This window comes from Tribolium madens, unplaced genomic scaffold (assembly GCF_015345945.1).
Source record: "Tribolium madens isolate multiple individuals breed KSU strain unplaced genomic scaffold, Tmad_KSU_1.1 Scaffold_11;HRSCAF=98;Tcas5.2_LG3b, whole genome shotgun sequence".
Classification (NCBI taxonomy): domain Eukaryota; kingdom Metazoa; phylum Arthropoda; class Insecta; order Coleoptera; family Tenebrionidae; genus Tribolium; species Tribolium madens.
Window position 1 is genome coordinate 1,519,730 of NW_025400975.1, and position 24,498 is coordinate 1,544,227.

A 24,498-nucleotide genomic window follows, 5' to 3' on the forward strand; every position below is an offset into this window, starting at 1 on the left:
CTTTAATGAAAGCGCCCTCCATGTTCGTTGCAAGTTTTTTGTGAAAAAATGTTAGAATCAATACAGTTAACCTAATAATTTTTTTTGCCCAAAATATTTGTTATATTGAAAATTTGTATCTGGGAGAAACAGTTTTTTTGAATAGAGAAATTACAAAGCGATATGTTGATCTTGAATTTTCCATTGCAAACAATTTCGACTTGAAATGTTTATATTGAGAAGGCATGAGTTCGTGACTGGCATTTTAGGTCATTTACACAAAAACCAACAAGAGTATTTGTTGAAATCAAATGAAAAAAATATTTGCAACAAAAGACTTTTTCTGGGTCATGTTTTTGACATTATGAGATTTTCTCTTGAATGAATTATGGAACACAAGGGTTTGCTAAATTCTCTCTCTTTTGAAGCTTTTTATAACATTTGTGTTTGCTACAACAAAGGTTTGTAAACTAATTTTTGGTGTTCTTTCTATTCAAGGCTTATTGTTTTACATAAATTTGGAAGCAAAACTGATTAAAATAGTAGATTGTTTTCTATATTTTCGAGTGTAGTATTTGTAAATATTTGAAGCGTAAAAATTGTAGTAATTTCTCCAGAAAAACATTTCTTTTTATAATATTGTCCAATTAACACGAGTGACAAGTGTATGTAGATAATATAATAATACACTTGGTTTCACACACATCTGTTCACTCCATAAAACATAATATGTATTGGTAATATCGGGAACAATTTGCTGCTTTTTTGGACCTTCACTAATGATTATTACTTTAAAAAACATATGAACGCATTTTTTTTTTCAGTGTACACATATGTGTACGTACAAATCTTTGTGAAACCGGGTATATGTTCTAACAGCTTTTGATATCAAGTGACCGCAAATTATTTTGAACGTCTACTAAGTGTTTTTTTTTTGTATAATTCTTTTTATCGTTTTGTTAATTATAAAATTATTTCTTTTATAATTTTTTTTTTTACATTTTATCTGTATGTATTCACTGATTTTGATAATAAGCGAACTCAGTTTTTTTGAATATTTACAAAGCGTTTCAATTGTCGTCTTCTTATTATTTTTTATTTAAAAAAACAACTTTATGAATTTCGAATTTACCCCTGATAGACACATCTTTACGAAGCTTGGTGTATGTATCAACTCATTTTGATTACAAGTGAACTCAAATTCTATTGAACATCTATTAATCGTGTTTTTTTATGATATTTTTTACACAATATTTATTTTTATATTTTATGTGTTCAAGTGGGTAGTTATCAGTAATCAGAAAAGATTTCTATGCATAACAAATCTACTAATTAAAACATAACAAGCCACATATATCTTTCAGAAATTTTATTCTAATTAGTCTAGACATTATATACACTATCAGAATAACTAACTAAAAACTCTGTTGAATTGATATGTCTGGTAGTTATTTCGTGATAGGTAGACACGAATTACACCGTATAGTTGATTGTTGATTATTTGATTATGAGTTAAAACCATTGTTATTTTTCGAAGTGATTCAATGTTAAAAACTAGCGGGAAAATGAATGTGAACCGTGAGTTGTAACGCCCTTGGTATTTATAAGTCAAATCTTTGATAATTATACACAACAAATAGCGATAAGAGGTGAGAAAGACTTATAAATGCAATAAAATGCGTCCACAATGCTTATCTTAAAGATGACATTTAGTATTTTGTGTTGCAATGATTCTCCAGCCACAATTTATTTCATTTGTAAGTAATCATAGATCCTGAAAAAAGTTATTTGGAAAAGAATGTTAAAATACGAAAGGAAAATTATTAAATTAGCGTTCATTTTTTGCTCCTTATTTTAACGTGTTTTTAAAGTTTGCTTTCGGCCACTACGGTAATCAATTTGTTAAACATTTTTAACCTTTTCTTTCTTCAAAATTATGCAATTGTTGAATAATTTGGACAAGCGCCTCATTAAAACTTTCTCCTCCAAAACGATAATTAAAAAATTATTGATTTTTCCCATTTCACCTATGAAACATGGGTCAATGATAAATAACGGATAACTAAATATTTAAAGTCTTTAAAATTAATTAAACTTTTCTAATGACCTCGACACACGCTACCGCCTCTCGGCCATCGCAAAAATACGAAAAGCGTCACGCCAACTTTCCGGGTTACTCAAGCACGTGTCCGGGCTAGGTCACGTGAAATATGCGACTCGGGGGTTGTATAATTTATTCGAATTGTTGAAACACTATCGAGCGACCTACCTAGTGAGTAATGCGGTCACAAAGTTAGATCAATCGCGGCCACTGCTGATGCAATTTGTGTTTTTGTTTTTTTTTTGACGGTGGTTCCCCTAGAACTGATTGGCGTAGCACACGTGGGATTTGTTTACTCTGATGCCTTCCTATCATGATCAGGAGGAACAGAAAGGTAATGCATGACATCTGCTTTTTAATGTTGTTTAGAGTGAGGGCCGGATGTCGAATATTTTTGAATAGCGAGGAATATTTGCTTCTATTTTCATAATCGGGGGGTTATTATTAATGCTTTCTGCGTGGAGGTATCGACTGAGGAAGTGACTATTTCGGCTGGCCCTCGAAACGCTCAATTTTTATTTCATGAATGCATGAATCAGCAAGAAATAGGTGTATGCACAGAAACTCTTCCCTATGATTCAAAAAATTTTGAGAAAACTACAATTTTGTCAAATTTTTGTTCTTGTTTTTAAAAAATTGATCATATTTTTGACGGTTTTGTTGAAATTGAAAACTTAAACTTTATTTTAACCAGTTTTATAAAAAATAGATTTAATTCTTTGACACTGTCAAAGTTTACGATTTTTCTCATCTATAAGGAAGTTTTGACAACTGTTTGATATTTCTCAATCTAAAACGTCAGATTATGTTTGACAGATTTAAAGCAATTTTAATCCTTGTTGAGTCTAATTCGGTAACACTCGTGGTTTCAAAATCCACTCGTGAAATAAAGCGTCCGATTTACACTCAAACTCGTCGAATAAATAACTATTAAATGTGCTGTTTTGGTTTCTTTTAAATTTAGAACAGAAAGCGATTTTTGTTAATTGTAATTAACTCTGTTTACTGCTTTTCTTCAAATTAATCTTTTTTTAAAGAACTGGCCTTATGTTCAAACATTTTGTTGCAAAAATGTAAGAAATCGCAAAATTAAAAATCCAGCTTAATTTTGAAAGAGAATCGGCATGATTTTAACAGGTTTAATAATTTTTTTGCATAAACAGGGTTTTACATGTGTTAATTTATTTTGTGTCTTTTTTTTTAATTTTAATAAGACTTAGTTTGTTTGGAAGTTAAGAGCAACAAAATTGTGTTAGAACAACTTCACTTGATTGGAAATAACACCAATTTGTTTTTTTTTTCAATAAATTTGGCATACAGGGTGCGCTAGAACTCGCGCCCCAGAGAAAAATGCCATATAAGGTAAGATACCAGGAACATGGAAAAAATGTTAAAAAAAATTATCTAAATTTCGAAGTTAAGAGGGTTTAAAGTTTGCACTTTGTCACTATTTATTTCTGTTGGAACAATAATTTTCCAAGTTTTTTTGATATAGGCTATTAAAAGAGGAAAGAAGGAAGCTGTATCCTAAATTGTAACTCTGTTCAATGTTATTTGTGGTTTTTATTGCCAAAATTTTTGTCCCTTTACTAAATAATTGTAAAAAAACATATACAAGATCATCAGTATCCTTAAATAGGTATAAAAAAATGTCAAATGTCAAAAAATAAATGTCAAGATAGACAGATAGAATTTTTTAAACATTTTTTTCATGTTCCTGGTATCTTACCTTACTTGAAAATTTTCTCTGGGGCGCGAGATCTGGCGCACCCTGTATACTATGTTTGAAAAAATAATTGTTTTTTTAAGATTACGTTAATTTGACCTAACCAAAATTATATTAAAAACAAAGAATGTATTTATTTAAGACAGTTTAATTGCTTTTTTTCTGTGTGAATTGAATTTTATTTTTATTCAAACAAAAGTTGCAAAACAGAAAAAAATCTCCCGTTTCCATTTTTCCACCTGAAATAAAAGCGAAACTTTTTCAAATGTTGTACACAGTGCTTTCTATTACTTGTGATCGTAATCACATTACGGTTCGATCCATCAGCACTCTTTTTTTCCTCTCCTCAAATATCCATCAATTACTCTTTCTCAAAGAAACTATTATGTTTCTATCACTTCACCGATCTTAATAGACCTTTTGTAAAGTTATTAAACATTGTTGTTATCATTAACGCCTTTTATAAAAAACGAAATTTGTTTTTGCAACAGTGTCAATCGGATTGATTCAAACTTTCAAATTTAATTGGCTTTGATAGTCTTCAACTTGTTTGTTGTGTTGTGACACAGTAATTTCTTTTGATTTGGACGGTAGCAATGTTACAAAGAGGGTCAAATTTTCTTTTCCTTTTTATTTTCTCCCCACAAACATAAACCTAGTCAAGCATGGGGTTGCCCATCATAAATAACAATCAGATATTAGAAGAAATTCGATTCTGTATGAACCGCCCATCTCCTGATTAATATTCGAGGAAAATTTAATATTCGAAGTAGTCGAACCCACAATAATCAGGTAATAGCCCATCGAAGGTGATTATGAAAATTACATGACACGAAGTTGAGTAAAAGCAATGCTCTCTGGAATTATAATGGTTCGACTAATTGTAACCTTGCTAGACAACAAATTAACAAGTCGATAGAAGAAAGAAAGTTCAAGTTGTTCGACACGTGGAGCTTTGAATTGGGATTTTTTCAAACGATTATTTTTAAATAGCAAACTTTCCAAAATTTCCTCAAGCCTAGAAATCTTGTGTTGTTATAAAATCAATAACAAGCCTCTAAAGGGGCGGAACTCTGGCTTTTCGCAACTCGATAGGGGTTGAACATCGATCGCATCGATGACATTACTGAAAATACTAACCCTCATAACTAATGGCTGTTTACACAATAATTACGGTGTCAAAGTAATTAATAATTTATCACTTCTTAATTTTTTTTGTAATTAAATTGTCAAATTTAAGTGATGGCGACTGGACAGATTCAGACTTGAATCTGTGATTGGCATTTGCTGCACTTTGCTCTAAAAAACGAAAAGTTTATTTTTGACAAAGACTACAATTCTTGAAATACAACTATCTAAGTATTTTTTTTTTCAAAAGGAAACAAAAAATTATTTTTAATACGTTTACGCAAGGCTTTGGATTATAGTGTGGCTCATATTCGCAAGTTGAAAAAAATAATTTAGCTAAAAGGATAGGAAATTGAATTATGGTAAGGGGAAAATATGTGATGAGGGAAAAGTTAAATGGAAATTTAAATTTTTTATCAGTAATCGGCTTAACACTGCATTATTTAATGGGTCTTTGGGTTTTAAAAACTATACGGATTATGAGTCAAAGGTCCACTATTTCTTCTGTGTTAACATATTCACAACTTGCTTTCTACTTTATTATTACTGGCACTTCTATTAGTAAGTTTTTTTATTCCATTATTTATTTAATTTATTTATTTATAATTTATTTATTTTTTCGTGTTTAGATATTGGTTGGAATTTCCGCTTTTGGTATAATACGGTGGGAAAAATTAAATTAGCGAATTCTATCTCATGGTTTTTAACATTTTTTACATCACTCGAATTTTTCACAAGTTCTTGTTTTCTAGATTGGACCACCTAGGTTTTAAGTCAGAAGCAGGAAACAGGACATACCCGACTCTTTGCAGCAAAATTAATCAAATTAATTCTCGAATGTGAGCCGCTCGAAAACCTAAAAATCCTAATTGCATAAACGCAGAAAGCTGCGTTACGTTTTCTAATGTTTCTCACTTCCAATCATAATTGTATAATTCGTTTGCCCCAAGGAGTGCACCTCCCCATCATGCAATATTATAATAAGAAAGTCGGCGTAATGATATGCACAATTCCAAGTGACTGCAATCGTTTAAAACACACGCACGATTTTATTGGCGGAAGAGTCGTGTGATTAAATGTCTTTAGTTATAACTAGAGCTTGAGGGTAATTTCTAGAGAAACATTGATCTAAAACGAATTTTTAATTGCATGAGCAGATGTGAAGTTCCTCTAGCGGCTAGTAGGAAAGATTTATGATTCAATGAAATGCTATAAACCATACAATTTCTTTAATTTTTTTCTAATAATAAATTTACAAGTAATAAACTAATCAGGTGAAACAATGTCGTAAATCTTGTATTGCGATTTATCATAAATTCTCAAATTGTTAAAATGAAAGCCTGACCTCGTGTCATGCGATACAATGAATTAAATTGGAATTTGTGAGGATTCCGCATGATTTTATTCAAACAGAAGTTAAGCCAAAAGACACGAATAGTTGCATGTAGTCAACACGCAACCAGTTCCGATATTTTCCAACATTTTATAAACAGTTAGAATAAAATAGGGAGCAAAAAATTAACAACGCAATGTTTGTGGCGTCGCCATCAGCTTTGGTTCTTATTTTAATCCTTGTTTTGTAATAAATGATAAGATCACCAGGGTGTTTATTATTTGATAATAAAGTAATTTCTGGCTGATATTTTGATAATTTGATACAAAAATACGTTTTGAGAGTACTTGGTTTAGTAGGTTTAATAAAAAATTTGCTTTATCTAAGGCGTTTTCTTTAGAAAGGAAGAGTATAATAATAATAATTGAAACTTTTTTTGTATTGTTTAAATATTAAAAGTTTTTTTAAGCAATGCATAAAAAATTGTTTTCACTTATAATATTCCGAGTGCATTGATTGTTTTCGGAATTTTTTTTGAATTGATTGTCAAAAACGAGAAAAAAAATCCGGATTCAATCAATGCACGAGTTTTATATTCAAAAGTCGGACAATCTCTTGGGTGGTATTAAAGAACAGTTAAAAGTTCCCATGACAAAAAATTGTTGGAGCTTTTTTTAACGAGATATAAAAAATATTGTGAACTTAATTTTGAAATTCCAATCATTTTTTTGTTCGAATTTCTTAAAAAAAATTTGAAATGAGAAATCACTTCACAGTTTATTTGTAATTTACTAAATCGTTCATACAGAGTGTTTCAGATGAAATTTTATGTTTAATATTTTTGTCTGCAAATGTCAGAAAAATGATATTTTTATGACTAAATGACACAAGTAAAAGTTTTACCTTGGAGTAAAAAACTCTGCTTTTTCGCCAAAGCGTTTTTACTTTTACCATGACATTTTTGTAGTCTCTTTCGCTGCTTCAACATTTTCTGACGAGGTACATTGTAGATTATCAGCATTTAACATTTTGCACTACAAACTACACTAGTTAAATCGATAAACACAAGATAAAATCTCAACACAAATTTTGAAACTGACGCGTGACGTTTGAGATTTCACTGCAAAGCGTTTTGATAATTTTGCTAATACTTGTGTTGCTCTTTACTCTCGATCTGAAGACATTTACGGATAAAATAGTATACAGGGTATCAATTTTAAAACTTGCAATTGGCAAAACCGTTTCGGTGGTTCCTAGGGGGAATCAAAATGATATGGTAAGTGACGCACCTCCACCCACCCTTAAAGCCACAGCCACTCCAAGTTGAAAATTTTAAATAGTACGACCCTACTTGTGATAAATCGTTGAAAAGCTCATAACAAGCGCTTTTCACAAATGCCATACAACAGCCTATTTGGTGAAGCCGTTTTTCGAATTATTTAAAAACGCAGACTTTAAATTTTAATTTTTTTTTTATTATATTCAAGGGTGGGTGGAGGTGCGTTACTTACCACGTCATTTTGATTCCCTCTAGGAACCACCAAAACGGCTTTGAGTAATGCTCTATAACTTTTTCAGTTGAGAGATATTGCCGATTGCAAGTTTTAAAATTGACACAGTGTATGTTATTTGGAGTAAAAGTGAGAGTTTTTTACTCCTAATAACATAGTATACTATTTATTGTTAATCTTTTTAGAAGAGAAATTTTTACTGAGAAAATCAGCAGAGACATTCTATGCGAAATAAAAACTAACTAAAACAACTTTTTTTTATATAATTGTCATAGAAATATATATAGTACATTATATTATAAGTGATAGAAATGCATCATTATACGCGAGTGAGAATTTTGACACTTATCACGAGTTTCATAATTGCATTTCGATCACGTGTGATATACGACGTTTTATCTTACAGGTGCAACTATCCAAAAAATTTCAAGTAAAATATTCACTGATAAAAATATAATAGTAAATATAATAGAAAAAAATAATATAATAGTCAAATTTACTCACTTGTGAGTACTTTATCTCACTTGTGAATAATATTTGATTTCTATCACCTAAAACAATGGTCTAAGGTACCTCAAAAACTCAACCTGTAAGATAAAAATTATTATTAACGTTCAAAAAATTCATACAAATCAAATCCTATGATATAATACTCAAAACGCGGTTACACAAAGCCTCATTTCACCGGAAATAATCGGTATTTCATATTTTTATCATTAAATATGTGATTCGTCCATAAATTCATAAAATCATAATAAATAATTGCCGGCTAGTGCAGCGCACGCAGCTCATAATCGCTAATTAACGTTCGCATTAATATAAAGCATAGCATTTCCAGCCCAACAATTTCATAATAATTCTCCCTCGCTCTATCTCCTGTCCGTTTTTTCAACAATTAACTTCTTTCGAACGAGACTTTGTTCAACTCTCACTTAGAAATCTACACACACATTATATGCGTAACAATCGAAAAATAAACAATTCCGCGGAAATTATGTTAGACGCGTTTTATCTGTTTGCCAAGACGGTGACTGACATTTATCCCATTACTGTCAGTAGTAGTGCGAGTTGAAAAACTTCCTCGAGTTTGCTTTCATTGCTAGGTTATCGCATTTACGGATCAAGAAATTCTCGATGAAAAAAATGTGCAACACACACCTTTTCAAAAATTCCAGTTTCAATTTTTTAAGTATTAATAAAACAGCAACAAAGTTATTGGGAATTATTGGTGTATTGATTGTAAAAATCAAAACAAAGAATTGTTTTACAATAAAAAATGTAGTGTTCACAAACCTTTAGCTGAAACTCTTTTAGTTTAGTAAATTGCAAATTAATTTTGAAGCGTTTTGTTTTAGGAATTTGGGCAAAAAAATGTCCTAAATTTTGAAGTTAAGTTGGCAACATTGAAGAATGTAGAGACAGACGATGTAAAAAATGCTCATTTTTATCTTCCCTGTTTAATTTAAATACAAATTTAATACTAAAAACGCGAAATATTTATTATTGCTTCAATAACTTTATCAGATCGATAAACTAAAATTGGTGTATTGTGATTGGCTTAAGAGAGACAGAATTAGGTCCACGTTTAGTAGTCACGTGTGTTTGAAACTTAGTCACGTGGTTAAGAATGGTAAATGGCGTTTAAAAGGTCATACAAAGTTTAACTGAATTATTTTTTTATTATTCGTCAACATAATATTTTTCCTACTTTCTCGTTCCTGCTTTTTGCATTCAGTTTGGAATTTCGCAGGTATTTATTGTTCCTTGTTTATATTCATCGTGTGATCTTTGATCTTTTTATCATAAAACGCCAACATTAATTGTGCATCCATAAATGGCCACCACTGAGCTTGCGGAATTCTATTTATTGATTTACTAATTCCCAAGTGTTCTATTCTGTTTCAGTTCTGTTTTAATTATACCTTTTTGATTATTTTGAATTAATGTTAAAAGAATATTTTGTTTTGTAATTGTTTTGTTTTTGTTGTTATAATTAAAGAGTCACAATTTTACCGAATGAAGAAGAAAAAATTATAAAAAAAAAAACTGTTAAATAATTGGATATTGCAGATTTTTTTTGGTTTTGTTCATTTTTATCAAAATTTTTGTTTTTCTAATTTTGTTAGGTTTTTATTAAATATTGAATTAATTTTTCAGTTTTGCGTTTATCTTTATTAGTTTTCCCATTTTACTTTTTATTCGATTTTCAAAACTAAAAGTTCAATAAATTCCATGCATTTATTATTAAGTTGGCAAGAGCATTATGTCGCCATCTTTTTCAATTTTGCCAACCTAATTTTAACATTATGACCTATAAAACAATTTATTAAAGTGTCAAAATAAATTTCTTCGCTAAGAATCAGGGGAAAATGAAGACAATACTCTGGCCTTTATCGAGCCTCTTTGAAACAGAACCGGTGATGATTTACAACATCGCAAAGAAATTTATTACTTATACTCCACACATAAGAAAATATAGGGTGTTTATCATCTTAACGTGATAAAAACTGGATAAAATATTACAGTATCTCGTCTGGAGTTGTATTAGATGTGTGGGTGGTACAGTCTTCAAGCAACGTATTGACACACTGAAATGATGGGCTATTGTTTCTTTGGCGTTTAATTCAAGAAGCTGATTTCTATTTATAATGTTGGTATTAGTGGAACGTGGGATTTGCTTCGGTTGCACCGGACATCATTATCCATAAACAATGCTACAAAATTAGCGGTTGCAGAAGGAACAACTTTGATTTTAATCAAGAATTTTTTTTTGTTGCAGGTGACTCCAGCCGGCCGCCACGCCCTCACCTACAATGAGGAGTCGTGGAAGCCGTCGTCCGAGGACTCCCCCAAAGTGGAGGAGCTCTCCCGATCTAGTGACACTCGTCAAAGTACGAGCAAGCGGGTCAAAAATTATCTCAAAAAGTGCAAAAATGCGTTAAAGTCCGGGAGTTCGGAGAGCCACGAGGAGGCCGCCTCCACCTCGTCGTGGTACTTGGATGAGCTTATCAGCGTGAGTGAGGTGAACGAGCTCGAGGATATTTACGAAGATGTGCAAGTGAATGTTGACAATCGTGATGTTTATCAAGTGGCTAGTGTTGTTGATGTTATCAGAAATGAGAGCAGGAGTGCGGATGCTGGGGTCGAATCCTCCTCTCCTCCTTTGACGGAAGAGCAAGGGAAGGTTGAGGAGGGAGTTGAGGAGATGCCCACATCAACGGTGAGTTGAGTTTTTGAAAATTGTTTTCTTATTTATAGAATCTCCAAAAGGAATTTTGGTTCAACCACTTCTTCTATACTTTTTCCATTTTTTATCTTTCAATCACAAATGGTAAGAGTCAACAGCAAAGAAATCTTTTTCTAACAACTTTGATTTTTCTGGAAATACGTAACAATTTGGCTTATTGTAATTTGTTACACTTTCTGAAGAAGTGACTTTATTTTTACAGAAAAAAAAATGCAAGAAATCGCACAATCAAAAATCTAGATCACTTTCCAAGGAAAATCAAGTTTTATGGAAAACAGCTTGGAATGTGCTTCTTTGTCTTGTTTTTTTTTAAGAAAATCTTTCATATTTTAAAAGTTGAAAAAACCAATCTCTTTACTTTTAAAACAGCTATAAAGTTTTGTATTGGTTATAAGATTTTGGATTGTTTCATTCAATGTAAATACATTAGGAAAAAAACGTCTTGGAATTTTTTAATATTTTGTTGTACAACTACAAAAATCACAAAATTAAAAATCAATAACTTATTTTTCAAAAACAATTGTTATTTAGATGATTTGTATTGAATTTAGCTTTAATTGTGTAAAAATGTTTTTTTTAATGTAAACGAAAGCAATAATTTTAAAAGTGAAAAACAAAAAAACCTGTTAATTGTTTTTATTTCTCTTTTATGTAAAGGTTAACCTACGAAAGTCAAAAAAAATATATTTTTAAGAGTGCAAAATAATCTATAACTTTCCCCTATACTTTTAAGAAATTTTTCCTTTTCTCTTTCAGACATTTTTGACAAATTCGCAATTAATTCTTTACCTTTCGGTCGCCACATCCATTCCCGTGTTATGACACAATAACGATATGTTTACAAATCAGGCCTGACAACTGATTGATTTAAGAGAAAATTTCCTTTATTAATTTCCATCATTTCATGCAATGAATATCATATTAACTTCCAAACCCTCGTTATAAATAAACATAAAACGTGCACGCATACGAAATTAAAACACAACCCTTTCTTTCCCTAAGACACGTTGAGAATTTATAGTGAAAGATCAAACAAGAACGGCTAACGTAATCGCTTACAGACGATATTATTTAATATTATTCATTGTTAGAGGTACTCCAGGGACGGCTTCCGTTCTGATTTATGTATTTACATTGTCGTAAATGCAGTTGCAGCGTGTTACGCAACCCGCGGAGATCGGTTACGCTTATTAGAGGGAGTAATCGACTAAGGGATGGGGGAAATCGAGACGGCCATAAGGGCCCATTGTCGTGGTAATTATAGGGGACCCACTGGGTTCTCTATTTGTTATCTTTCACTAAATAATAAAATTGCTGAATTTGTTCTTTAGAAAGTTAAGAGCCATTGGAAAGAACTTCAATTTCTTGTAAAAGGCTCTTGAAATTTAATGAAGTACGTTGCAAATACTTCTGGAATTTTTTTTAACACTTTCTTGTGGACGTTGGCTACACTAATAATTTTATTAAGATCATTTCTCATGTAGGTGTGGCACTATAAATAATAAATGCACACATTTACCGCAAATATAAATACAAATTGCTGGAATAAAACACGAGATAAACCGTTTTTGTAAGATTTTATGTCGTCATTAACTACTACTAAATTTGTCCTTCCGTCTTTGTATTTATTAATTAGCTTCTACATTTCCGATGTTCTGTTTGTAGCAATGTCACTGAGCTGTAATGAATTCATTTTTCTTAGAAAATAATCGCTTTGCTGATATTTATCAATGTTTAACACACAAAAAAATAAAACGAAAATGCACACCAAATTTACCTCAAAGTTTACAGAAGTTTGTTGAAGTTAATTACTACAACTTTAATAATTATTGCATTTCAAGACTGACTTCTACATCTAGATAGCAAAGTTTCAGTTTTTTATCTACTTGTTATTATTCAATTTTGATTTTTTTAACTATTTTTCAAATTCTGTAATTTGACGTTTCTATAAATGGTAATTTTTATTTTTTGTTATTTATTTATTTGAGGCGATTGTATTTTTTCCATATTGCACCTCGTCAGGGTGAGGTCTCAGTGTCATTACAATCTCAGTGGTTGCTGGCTCCGGGAGGTGAAAGTGCACTCGTGCTCACACAACTCCGGTGTGGCTTCCGGGCTCGCCGCGTCCGACCTACGACCCCGCTTACTGGGTTACTCGACACCAATCACGCTGCTGATATTTTTTTTAAATCTTTAATCATGTCGCTACCCTATTGGGACATCCAATACGGAAACTTACACACAAATTGCTTGTTTCCTCGGTTTCTACCGGAACGTGGCGTTTAGCGATTCCGGTTACCGGATTTTCATACACGGAGATCGCCACTGATAAAATCAGAGGCTATTCAGTGTTTTAAGACCGAATGGAAACACTAATCGTTCTGCCGGAACTAAAACGGCTCTCGAGACCAGAGCAAAGACATGGAAAGAAGAGTGGAGGTGTAAAAATAAACAAAAGGATTTTTGTGAAAAGAATTTTAGGAATGTTAACAGCTTTTCTTGTAATAAAAGAATTGTTTCAAATTTTATATAATGCAAAAAAAATATCGAAAATTAGCATTTTGATGTGCAAAAATTCTTTAACTATTTTATAAAGAATCAAAATATATTTTTTTAATAGCATTAAGTAGTTTTTTATTTAAGAATACTAAATCTTGTGACGTAGAAACTTCACAGCCAATAGAAAAGCAGCGTTTCAGAATCACGTGATCTATGTCTCTATCTATGTTTGTTATCCTATGTTGATTACGTTGTTAATTTTAATTATTTTTTGGCACATTGGATACACATTTATTTGAAAAAATAATTTTTAGGGAAAATTGTGTCAATATTCCCATGGTTGCCACCTTTAAATGATCCCTTCAACGACTATTTCGATGCACACGAGTATAGTTTGTGATAACTTTCCTTAAACTGAAATTATTTTCTTGTAGTATTAATAGTGTAGATTTACATTTATATTTTATTTATTTTACATGTTTATGCTACAAAAATTATTACATTTAACCAAGATATTTTATTTATCTCTCTTTATTTTTGTTTTTTTTTGCCTAGAACTTAAAAAAAAACTGTTTTAAATTCTAATTGATATTCAGATTTGATTGAGTCTGAAGTTTAAAATTTCTTGTTGTTTTCGTTGCGTTAAAGTGTATGATTAGCTATTGGATTAAATTGAAGCTATTTAGCCGGCAGTTGCTATTACACGCTGCCGGCAAAACAACAAAGACATGAACAAGATTAATTTATTTATAATTAAAGAATTGTAAATGTGTAAATTCAAAAGTTCCTTTAATGGCAAGAGATAATTAAGAAGCAGTTCTGTTTGATCAAGTCGACGATCATCAGGTGCGACCACCCGTATAATAACGGTTTCAATTATTTTATTAATTCTCCGATCTTCTCATCCGCCTCAACACCTCATAAATCCCTAACTCGTCCTAAATTTCTTTCGGGAAAACCAATGTGGTTGCGCGTGAATGCTTGAGCTTTCCTTAAATTACTTTTCAATCATTCGATCGCAATTAAATTCAAAGACAGTAAAACGCAGCCAAGGCGCGGTTTCTCGTTCATAAATATAAATAAATGAATTACAATTTAATTGACTCAAGCGAATGATTTACAGTATGCAAACCAATGAGGGGAAATTGAGTGTTTGCGTATCGGTTTTATTGTCCAGAGCGATTCTTATCGACAGAGAAAGGCTCACATATTAGGGATTTATAAGACTATTATTGGTGCGAACCGCTGATTGGACGCGCGATTGCCGTGATGAGTGGTGTCAGGTGAAAAGGATGCCATGTAAGGACACAGTTTCCCTATTCAGAAATGACAAACGGATTTTTGCAAACTTATTTGGGCTCAATTCAAATGACACGACTGCAATGAGCGAGCTTGAAAAAATTTCGAGACCGCCTTCACTGTTTTCACTCATACAAGTATGAGAACCAGAAAGAATTAACACGAGCTATCATATTCTCCTTACTTGGATTCGAATTTTAAAAGAGAAACAGGAGTATGTTTTTCTGACACCTACCATACTTATTTTATATACTGTATAAGTTTTTCTTTGAAAAAACTCTTTAAACTCATCGAAATAAGCAAAAATTACGAATTTCGAACTTAATTTTTTAGCTTTGTTTTTACAAAAATTATCAAACTTTGTAAATTTCTCACTGGAAATATTATATTTTACATTTAATTTAATTGTATGTAATCATACAATTTTGTGCTTTGTTTTGTGCTTTGTTGTTCGGTGAAAAACGTTTTAAATTTATAGAAATTAACAAAAATAATGCATTTCTAGATCTAATTTTGTAATTTAAACTCTGTTTTTACACATTTTTTTTGTTTTGTAATTTTATACTCTGTTTTTACACAATTTTTTAAATTCATTGATTTAATTTGTGAAAGTGTATTAAATTAAGCCAACATTTCAATAATTTAACTTTGTTTTGACCAGGGCCGTACCCGTACCCCCCGAAATGCTGAGCACTTTGTTATATAGTGTTATGTGTTAAAAATTTAGTTTTTTTGTTATTTTAATGAGTTAATTTTAAATTTTTGTAAATTAATTTTTCATGTGTTAATTATACAGTGTTTCATTTTTATTGTTAGGTACAAATTTAATTAGTTAATAGAATATTTAATTTTAAGATAAAAGTGTTTTGAAAAATGCTATGAAAAGGAGCTACACCCCCTAAAAAAGGTACGTTTTTTCAAGGGTTTTTCCTAATATTTCAGAATAGATAAAATTACAAAATTTGGTACCTTTATATGTACACCCAAACAAATGCCAAATAACAAAATTTTTAATCAGGGGCGTCCTAAACGGTAAAACAAATTTAATTTTTAATTTTTATGCTGTTTATGGTCTGTAACATAAATTTTTGAACCGATTTTAACTAAAAATCCGTAAATTGTATCGGAAAAACACAAAAGACTTTTTTTTATGAAAAACTATGAAATTTTGTTGCTGAAAGTGGCAAGAAATCACAGGCAAAATAGTTAGAGTAAATTTCTACCCTAATCCCATCCAGTTTAGGAAGCACCTAATTACAAATTTCAACATTTTATTTTTGTACTTGTTTAGGTGTATAAAAGTTATCATCTGTAGCAAATTTTGATTTTTTTTTTCTAAAATGATTTCGGAAATATTGAAAAAAAAACTATTAAAAGACGCACCCCTTGCGTAGCATTTTTCGATATATGTTCATAGAAAATTTTTGTTTTAAAAATAAATATTCATCTCCTGTTTAAATTTGTAACAATAAAAAGTATTAAAAATTTATTTTATTTTTTGTTACTTTTGTGAGTTAATTTGTATTTTTTATGTTTAATTAGGATCTTTTATTTCAATTTAAAATAAAAACGTGTACTTAGAGATTTTTGCTTTTTAATTCGTCTACTTTAATTTCATTTTCATGGACCAACAAGAAACCCCCCCCCTCCCCCGAAATAAAATCCTGGTTACGGCCCTAGTTTTGACCACAATATTACAAATTTTCTGCATTTTTAAGTCGCTTTAAATCTGTCAGAATAAGTGAAAATAGGACATTTTAGACGTAATTGTCTATACATATACTGTGTTTTGGCAAAAAATCCAAATGTTGTGACTTTCTCGTTGAAAAACGTTTCTAATTACTTAAAAAACAATTTAGTTCTGATTCAAATTTAATTTAGCGTTTTTTCTGCTTTGTTTTGGTAAAATTTTTGAAACTTTGTAAGTTTGGCGTTCTAAATTTATTTTCCTACGACCATATACGAAACTAGATCATAACCCACAATTACATATGCGCGAAAATTGGCCATATCGTACGAGGTCAAAAACCTGTGTTAGAAATCTAACGCACAATTCACACTCGAATGTTTTGCATTTTTTCATTCAACGTATTTTTTTTGTATCCATTATAAAAAATAAATCGTTATTCAACGTATTTTTGTATCCATTATAAAAAATAAATCGTTATGAAAAAAAATATGTTCGTAAGAAAAAAATTATTTATGGTCGTAGGAAAAATAGTGCAGGAAAGTGTCAAAGGCACTCGCGGTATTGCCTGCACTCGGCTAACGCCTCGTGCGCAACTTTCCCGCTTGTGCGTTATTTATCATTTTCCGTGCTCGTTATGTAATATACTATTTCATACGCAAAAATTATCTATTCCGGAGGTAATTTTATAGCAAATAACATATTTTAGACCTAATTTTTCGGTAAAAAATGCTTCAATTTTATAAAAACACCACCTTCATTTTTTTCATTCATGCAGGTATGAGAACCAAGAAAAAATTAACATAAGATATATTTTCTATATTTGTATTGGAATTTTCAAAGAGAAAGAAAAAACGTTCTAAATTTATTAAAATAAGCAAAAATAATGCATTTCAGACTTAATTTTATAGAAAATAACATATTTTAGACCTAATTCGGTGATTTTCTGATTTGTTTTAAAATAATTTTTCGAGTTTTTTTGGTAATTTGCTCATAGACACTGGCCGGGGGCGTGGTACATTAGGTCCTACTTTTGGCAGCTGGATTTGGCAAAATAATCTTTTTTTTTCTAATTCTAATAGGATAATAAGAGAGCTTAAACGCATAAGAGCAAATAAAAGCAAACAATAATAAATACCACAATGATAAAAGCATAAGAGCTTTTATCGTAAAAAAATATTTCTGATTTGCTCTACGATCAATAGTTTTTTACTGTAAAACTGACAAAGTGTGCACTGTTGATTGCGTAGTAGCTTATTTAATGCAGCGATAGCCGAGTGCAATCCAATTTTAGTGGGAGTAAAGTGACACTAAAATATCTACTAATTTATTTCGACTTATTTTTGTTTTTTCAGTATGTTTCAAGTTTCGATTCAAGCCAACGTCTGCACTTCTTCACCTGGGCGTGTTAAGCCCTCACGACACTCTCCCATAAATAATGCAAAAGCTCGTTTTTTTGCCGATGTCTGCGTCAAAGTAACGAAAATTACCACCTGGCAGTGCACATAATATACAACCGAATCTCATGCGCATCGCTGACAGCCGATTATCGGTCCACCTACATGGCCATGGACCCCCAAGCCGGCATTTGCAAGGTGCAAATGACGATCTCTATCTCTTATGACCCTCTGAATTTACGACCATTACGCAAATTGGGTGCATTCCGTTACGAGCCTCAAAATGTCAATTCGGGACACGCCTCCTTCTTCGCCGGGTTAATTACTACTTAGCCGTTTCGTCCTGTTTAACATGAAATCTTCAGAGTTGTGTGATAATGTAGGCGGTGGATTCTCTACCTTACGCTTAGTTAACTCGGCGGTGTTATGATTTCCTCTATGGCGAGGTCTAACAATGTATGAAGAGGTCGTAGGCGATTAAAAAAATTGAGACGCTCGACTGTGGCACTTGTAGACACATAAAACTTGAGTTATTTGCCACAAGGGGCCTCCCTCAGAAGGATGTGATACAGATCCGTGGGAAAGTGGACGCGATCGATATAACTAAGATGTTTATTGATAGTTAAGTGGAGGAAGACGACATTTTGTTACTTTGTTGGTTCATCCATTGCACATTTTTTTTCAATTTTTTTCAACACGAAATTTTTTCCGGGTTGAATAACCACCAAGCTAAGGACGTACGCAACATCGAGAAGTTTATTTCTTGTCGTTGTGAAGTGGCCAACCTCATTATTTCGCGAGACGCGTTGTCAGCGCTGTCACATTTCACGAGTGATTTCAATCACCTGCGAAAACGACGCCGAAAGAAGAGGCGTCGAATTGGTTCGTGAAGCCGTTCAACCGAACGACAATGACCTGAAAATAAACTGAAAACGGCCGTTGGAAGCGGCAGGAATTAACGCGTATATGTAAATATTATTACAGTGGCGGTGCACGACTAAATGCCCGCTTCCTGACATTATACGAATTTCAAATTTCGTTTTGCAACTTGTGTTTATTGCCGGAGACCTATCGTATATTTCAAGAATTTCTCTTTGTCCTCGCCTGCTTCTTGTAAACTCCGTCACGCTCCCGGAAGGAAAAACAGACACGCCGAGCCGGGCGGCCTCGCGATTGATACTCTTCAGAGCTTTTTGCCAAAAACAGCAATTTTGAAAATTTAGTTTTAGTTTTCTCTTTATAAACAAAAGCAGCATCTAATAAATGAATACTTTTACAACACAAATCTATTTTTTGAACTTAAAAAATATTTTTTTAATTTTTTCGCCTTTGTTAACACAACCTTAAATAGCATGTGACAGATAAGTTGCAAAAGTAATGCATTTTAGACTCAATTTTGTAAATTTTTTGCTTTGTTTTCGCAAAATCTTTAAATTTTGTTAGTTCTTGATTGAAAATTGCTAAAAATCTACCTATTGCAATAAGCAAAAATAACATGTTTTAGATCTAATTTTTTTGCCTCACTTTGTCAAAATATTATTAATTTTGACAGTTTACTTTTATACAAAATAATTTGATTTATACCTAATTTTACAATTTTTTGTTTTTTTTCTAAAGAACTCTGTAAACTTATCGAAATAAGCAAAAATAATTATTGGGACTTAATTTACCAATTTTTAAACTTTGTTTTTAGGTAAAATAGGTACCAATTTTTGTAAGCGGTTTTCTTTTTTGTTTTGGCAAAATATTTCGAATGTAGTTAGTTTCTCAGTAAAAACGCTCTAAATCTATCCATTGCAAACCTAACGTATTTTAAACTTAATTTTACAGTTTTTTGCTTTGTTTTGTTACCATCTTTTAAAATTGGTAAATTTTTCGTTGAAAAACGCTTTAAATCTAAAGAAAACAGCAACATTAATGCATTTTTAGACCTAATTTTGTAATTTTTTACACTTGACACAATTTTTTAATTTTATTGTTTATTTTTTGTTATCCTCTTAATTATTAAAATAACTCAAAATGACGCATTTTAGGCTTAATTTAGCCTTGTTGTTTTGACACAAACATATCAAGTTTTGTGTATTTTTCCTGAAAATTGGCTTGAATCTATCAAAATTAAGGAAAATAAGGCATTTCAGACGTAACTGTGCAATTCCATACCTTGTTTTGGTAAAAAGTTTCAAATTTTGTGACTTTTTTCTTGATAAACGCTTTTAGTTATGAAGAAAACAATGCACTTCACATTTAGACTTAATTTAGATATTTTTCTGCTTTGTTTTGGCAAAATTATTTAAACTTTGTAAGTTTCGGACTGAAAAATGTTCTAAATTTATCACAATAAGCTAAAATAATGCATTTGAAGCTTAATTTTATAGAAAATAGCATTACTTATACCTAATTCAGTGATTTCTGCTTTATTTTAATACATGCTTTTGAGTATCTTGGTACAATTTTACTTACCTAATTTATAGAAAAAGACAAAAACAATATTTCTTGAGATTTGTCAGTTTCTCTCTGAAAAAATTAAATTTATCAAAATTAACAAAAATAATGCATATCAGACTTAATTTCGTAGTAAATGATATGATGTATTTGGACCTAATAATTTAAATTAATGGATTTTATAAAAATAATTACTTCAATCTCAATTGTAGGCTCAATGAAAGTAATTTGTGATATTTGAATTTTAAGCCGGAAATCAACATGAATCAAAGTCTTTCAACCAAATACTTGCTTGAATAAGAGTTTTCTTCCAAAATAAAGCAATTTGAGCAATTTTCAATTTTAATACAGAATTATATCTAAATTAATGTATTTTATAAAAATAATTGCGTCTATCTCAATTTTAGGCTGAAATAAAATAATTTTTGATATTTTCAATCGTTTTGGCTCAATTTGAAGCCGGGAATCAACCTGAATCAAAGTTTTTCAACCACATACTGGCTTGAAGAAGAGTTTTCTTTCAAAATAAAGCAATTTAAACTATTTTGACTTGACTTTTTTTCGGTGATGATAAACGACTTCTGAGTTGAAAGTTCCCATGACAAAAAATTGTTTGAGCTTTTTTTCACGAGTTACAGAGCTCTCCAAAATTTAGTTTTTGGATCAAGTTTTTAGTCGTTCAGATTTAGTTTAGAGTTTCTTAATCGGAAACAGCAGATCTTGCAACATTGAATAGAAACCTCTTGAAAAAATTACCAATTTGTGTCCCATGACACCAACAACAATCTAACAAATTCAACAATAAACTAAATCCGACAACATTGGAGACAAAACATCATCATATGAAAATTGACAGTTTGGTTTTTTCTCAAAAAAGTGAATTCATTTTTATGCTTAGCTGAAAGTCTTCTATTACCATATGAGTATTGGTTCGACTTTTGAATCGTTCTGTATAGTCTCTCTTTTCAAACTATTTATTAACTTGAATTGACTTGAATGTTTAATCTTCTTTAAAAAAATTAAATGTTATTTAGATAAAATGTGCATTTTTGTTAAATTATTTAATAAAATGAAATCTCTAAGCCAAGCAGTGAAACAATCTCTCACATTTCAATGTTTAACAACTTTAGGTTTTGCTTCATTGCGTATCTAAGGAGGCGTCTAATGATTTGTAATAAAACAGACATGAACTTAATATTCATGAGACAATACTACTTGTTATTCGAGTGAAAGCATCGGCTTTATTTCATTTAAAATTAAAATAATATTAACATGAGAAGCTTAGTCGGGCGATTTGAATTTTTATCAGTGGGAAAAGAGACTTGTTAATATGATTACCACGACTTCAGGTTGTGACAATCGCCACAAATATCCTAATTTTTATCTCTATTAAACTGTGATTAAAAAATTAAAATTCCTCGACTTGCCAGAGAATTATTGTAACGTTTCCCTGGAAACTATTCATGAATTAACCATGGAGCAAATACCGTCGTCACTATTTGCAACAAACTTGTTGAATAAACATGCTAAATACTTGATGATTATTTATATCGAAACTAATTCACCGTGAGAAACCTTGCCAACCACGGAAGCAAAAATCAATTTTTTTTAAGTTCTGCGTCTTGTGCAACACCTCTTTTAGCACTAATTAAGATCATATCTCCCTTGAGACAATAATTATCAATGTTAATAGCCGCACATGTCAAAAGTAAAAGGCCCGAATGGCCGTTCTCCTCTTTATCTCCGGCGTGCACCTTAACAGGTTGATATAGAATTATGAAATGCGCTAATATTTATTGACCGTAATTTAGATAAAGCATACGGCAATCATTAGGCGGCTATTGTTCTCGTTCTGTGCGGAAAAATCGACGGCACCATTGCACAACGATCCGTTGGCAGAACGATCTAAAGAGAAAATTATTTTAATATGTATTTTTCAGTTTCCGGCTACTTTACAAAAAATTGAAGAAATATGAGGTTTTTTGCTCGTTTTGCAACACTAAGATATTTTATTTCTTCTTTGTTCCTAAATATCACAGGAATTAACCATAGAGGAGTGCTTTTTTAAAATTTAATATTACAAATTTAACACTTTTTTCTGCATGTTTTTTGTTTTTTTATAAATACTGCTCTAGAGGATGGTACAGAAGACGCGTCACAGAAAAAAATGCTAAGTAAGATAGGAAATCAGAAATATGGAAAAAATGTTTCAAAAACTCAGTCTTTCAAAAAATTTCGTTATTTGATATTTTATGTCTAATTATGGTTAAAGATTATCTTGATTGTTTTTTTTTTATAATTATTCAGTATAAGTACAAAAGCTTTACCAATAAAAACCACAAATAACGTTAAACATCGTGGCAATTGACGACACAGCTTCTTTGTTTGCTCTTCTAATAGCCTACATGTAGAATTATTTTTTCAGCAGAAATAAATAGGGTCAAAGTGCAAAATTAAACCTCCATAATTACGAAATTTTCATAGATACAATTTTTTAAACATTTTTTTCTGTTACTTGTATCTTACTGAAACATCCTGGTTTTCTAAATACTCGGACATCAAAACCATGAATCAGATCAATTTTTAATTTTAAAGAAACGTTTCAAATATTATTTTATTTCTTTCAAAACAAGTCAAATGCGATAAGTGATTACACATACTCAAAATTCTTAATAATTTGAGCAAACGATTTACTGCCGACCATCGACTCCATCCCATCTGAGACGGTCGAACGTGCCTGCTCGAGAGCCGAATTTTGTTACATTACTTCTGAAGCACTGTGTACCTATATGTAAATTGTACACAATGGTTTTAATGTGATTTCAAAATTTGGAAGGGTTCTATTAGATCATGATATACAGAGTAAATAAATGAAACAAATAAAAGTAGTTTTTATTTATCAGTGAGAATATAGGAGAAAAGAAAATTTCAATTAGTTTCAAATTCTTGTTTGACTTGAAATTATTCAACAATAAAGCTATAGAAAAAAAAACAAAATGTTATAATTACGTGTAAATATTAATGGTAAGTAGTAGAAAGATTTTTTGTTTTTGGAATAGACAAAATTTTCTGGCAACATTTCGATTTTTTATTCTAATCTTCTTCAGGTCTACAAAAACACCAAATATTTTGTACTGTTTATTTTAAATAAAATGGACGACAATACATCAGCAAGTAAATATTAATGTTTAAATTGTCAGAATATTATTATTTAGGTTAAAAAATGTATAATTTTTTGTTTTGTCATCAATTAAAAATTTGTATAAAGCCTTGTTACAGAAGACCAATAAAGCAATTATTTATTTTTCAATGAATGGATTTCATGGATAGCTTTGATGCCAAATTTAAACACCCATTATATTGTAAATTTTGTCACCTTTATAATAAATTTTGATATTTTTTTTAATTTGTAATACTTATTAATTAATTAAAAAAAAATCAAAATTGATGTTTTTATAAGTAAACACTTAATATTCTTAAAATACATATGTTTGCAATACGAAAATAAATTCTGGGGAGTGTGTGCTTGTGTCTATGTTTGTGTTTATACAGAATTTTTCATTTTTTGATGTGTTTTTATAACAACATTTAGACTAATTCTTTCTCTCATTTTATTTATTTGGACTTAGAAATCGACTCAAAAAAAACAAACAGGAAAATTGCCGTTTTTGGTCATAATAACGCTTTATCGGTTAGTTCGGAGCAATTCAGTTTGTTTTAGAGTCAAATATTGTTTCAAATTAAGAGATTGTGCTAGAAAAGTAAGAAAATCGATACTTTAATAAGGCTATTTTTTCAATTTTAATCAATTTAGTTCGTTCTGAGGTCTAAATAATATAAATCGAGGGATTTTGTCAAAAAAAAAAACAAAAATAGTCGTTCTAGATTACAGTAATGCTATTTTAGCTTATGATTAAGCCAAAAATGGACCTAAATCTGGAGATTTTGTTGAAATATACTATTATTGTTCGTACATTGTATTTTTGTTACTTTTATAATAAATGTTGATATACAGTATGTCTCCGGATTGGGTTTACAAGAGGAAAAAAAAATCTTTGATTTTACACCAAAACTGCAAAGGAAAAATATTTTTTGCTTCACCTAAAACGAGCAAATCTGTACTTAAAAGTAAATTATTCAGTGAAAAGA

General features: G+C 30.7%; 1 protein-coding gene across 5 annotated transcripts in view; it reads left to right on the forward strand.

Moving 5' to 3' along the window:
- LOC123007598 overlaps positions 1–24,498 on the forward strand; it is a 143,190-nt gene that overhangs the window by 13,361 nt on the left and 105,331 nt on the right. For 3 of the 5 annotated variants that reach the window (XM_044402986.1, XM_044403015.1, XM_044403007.1), the window contains exon 2: positions 10,558–10,998. In XM_044402986.1, coding sequence (XP_044258921.1) covers positions 10,558–10,998 — 441 coding nt within the window. Of the gene's footprint in view, positions 1–1,699; positions 1,737–2,341; positions 2,415–10,557; positions 10,999–24,498 lie in introns of those variants that run through there. The other 2 variants (XM_044402999.1, XM_044402991.1) reach the window with 2 other exon arrangements.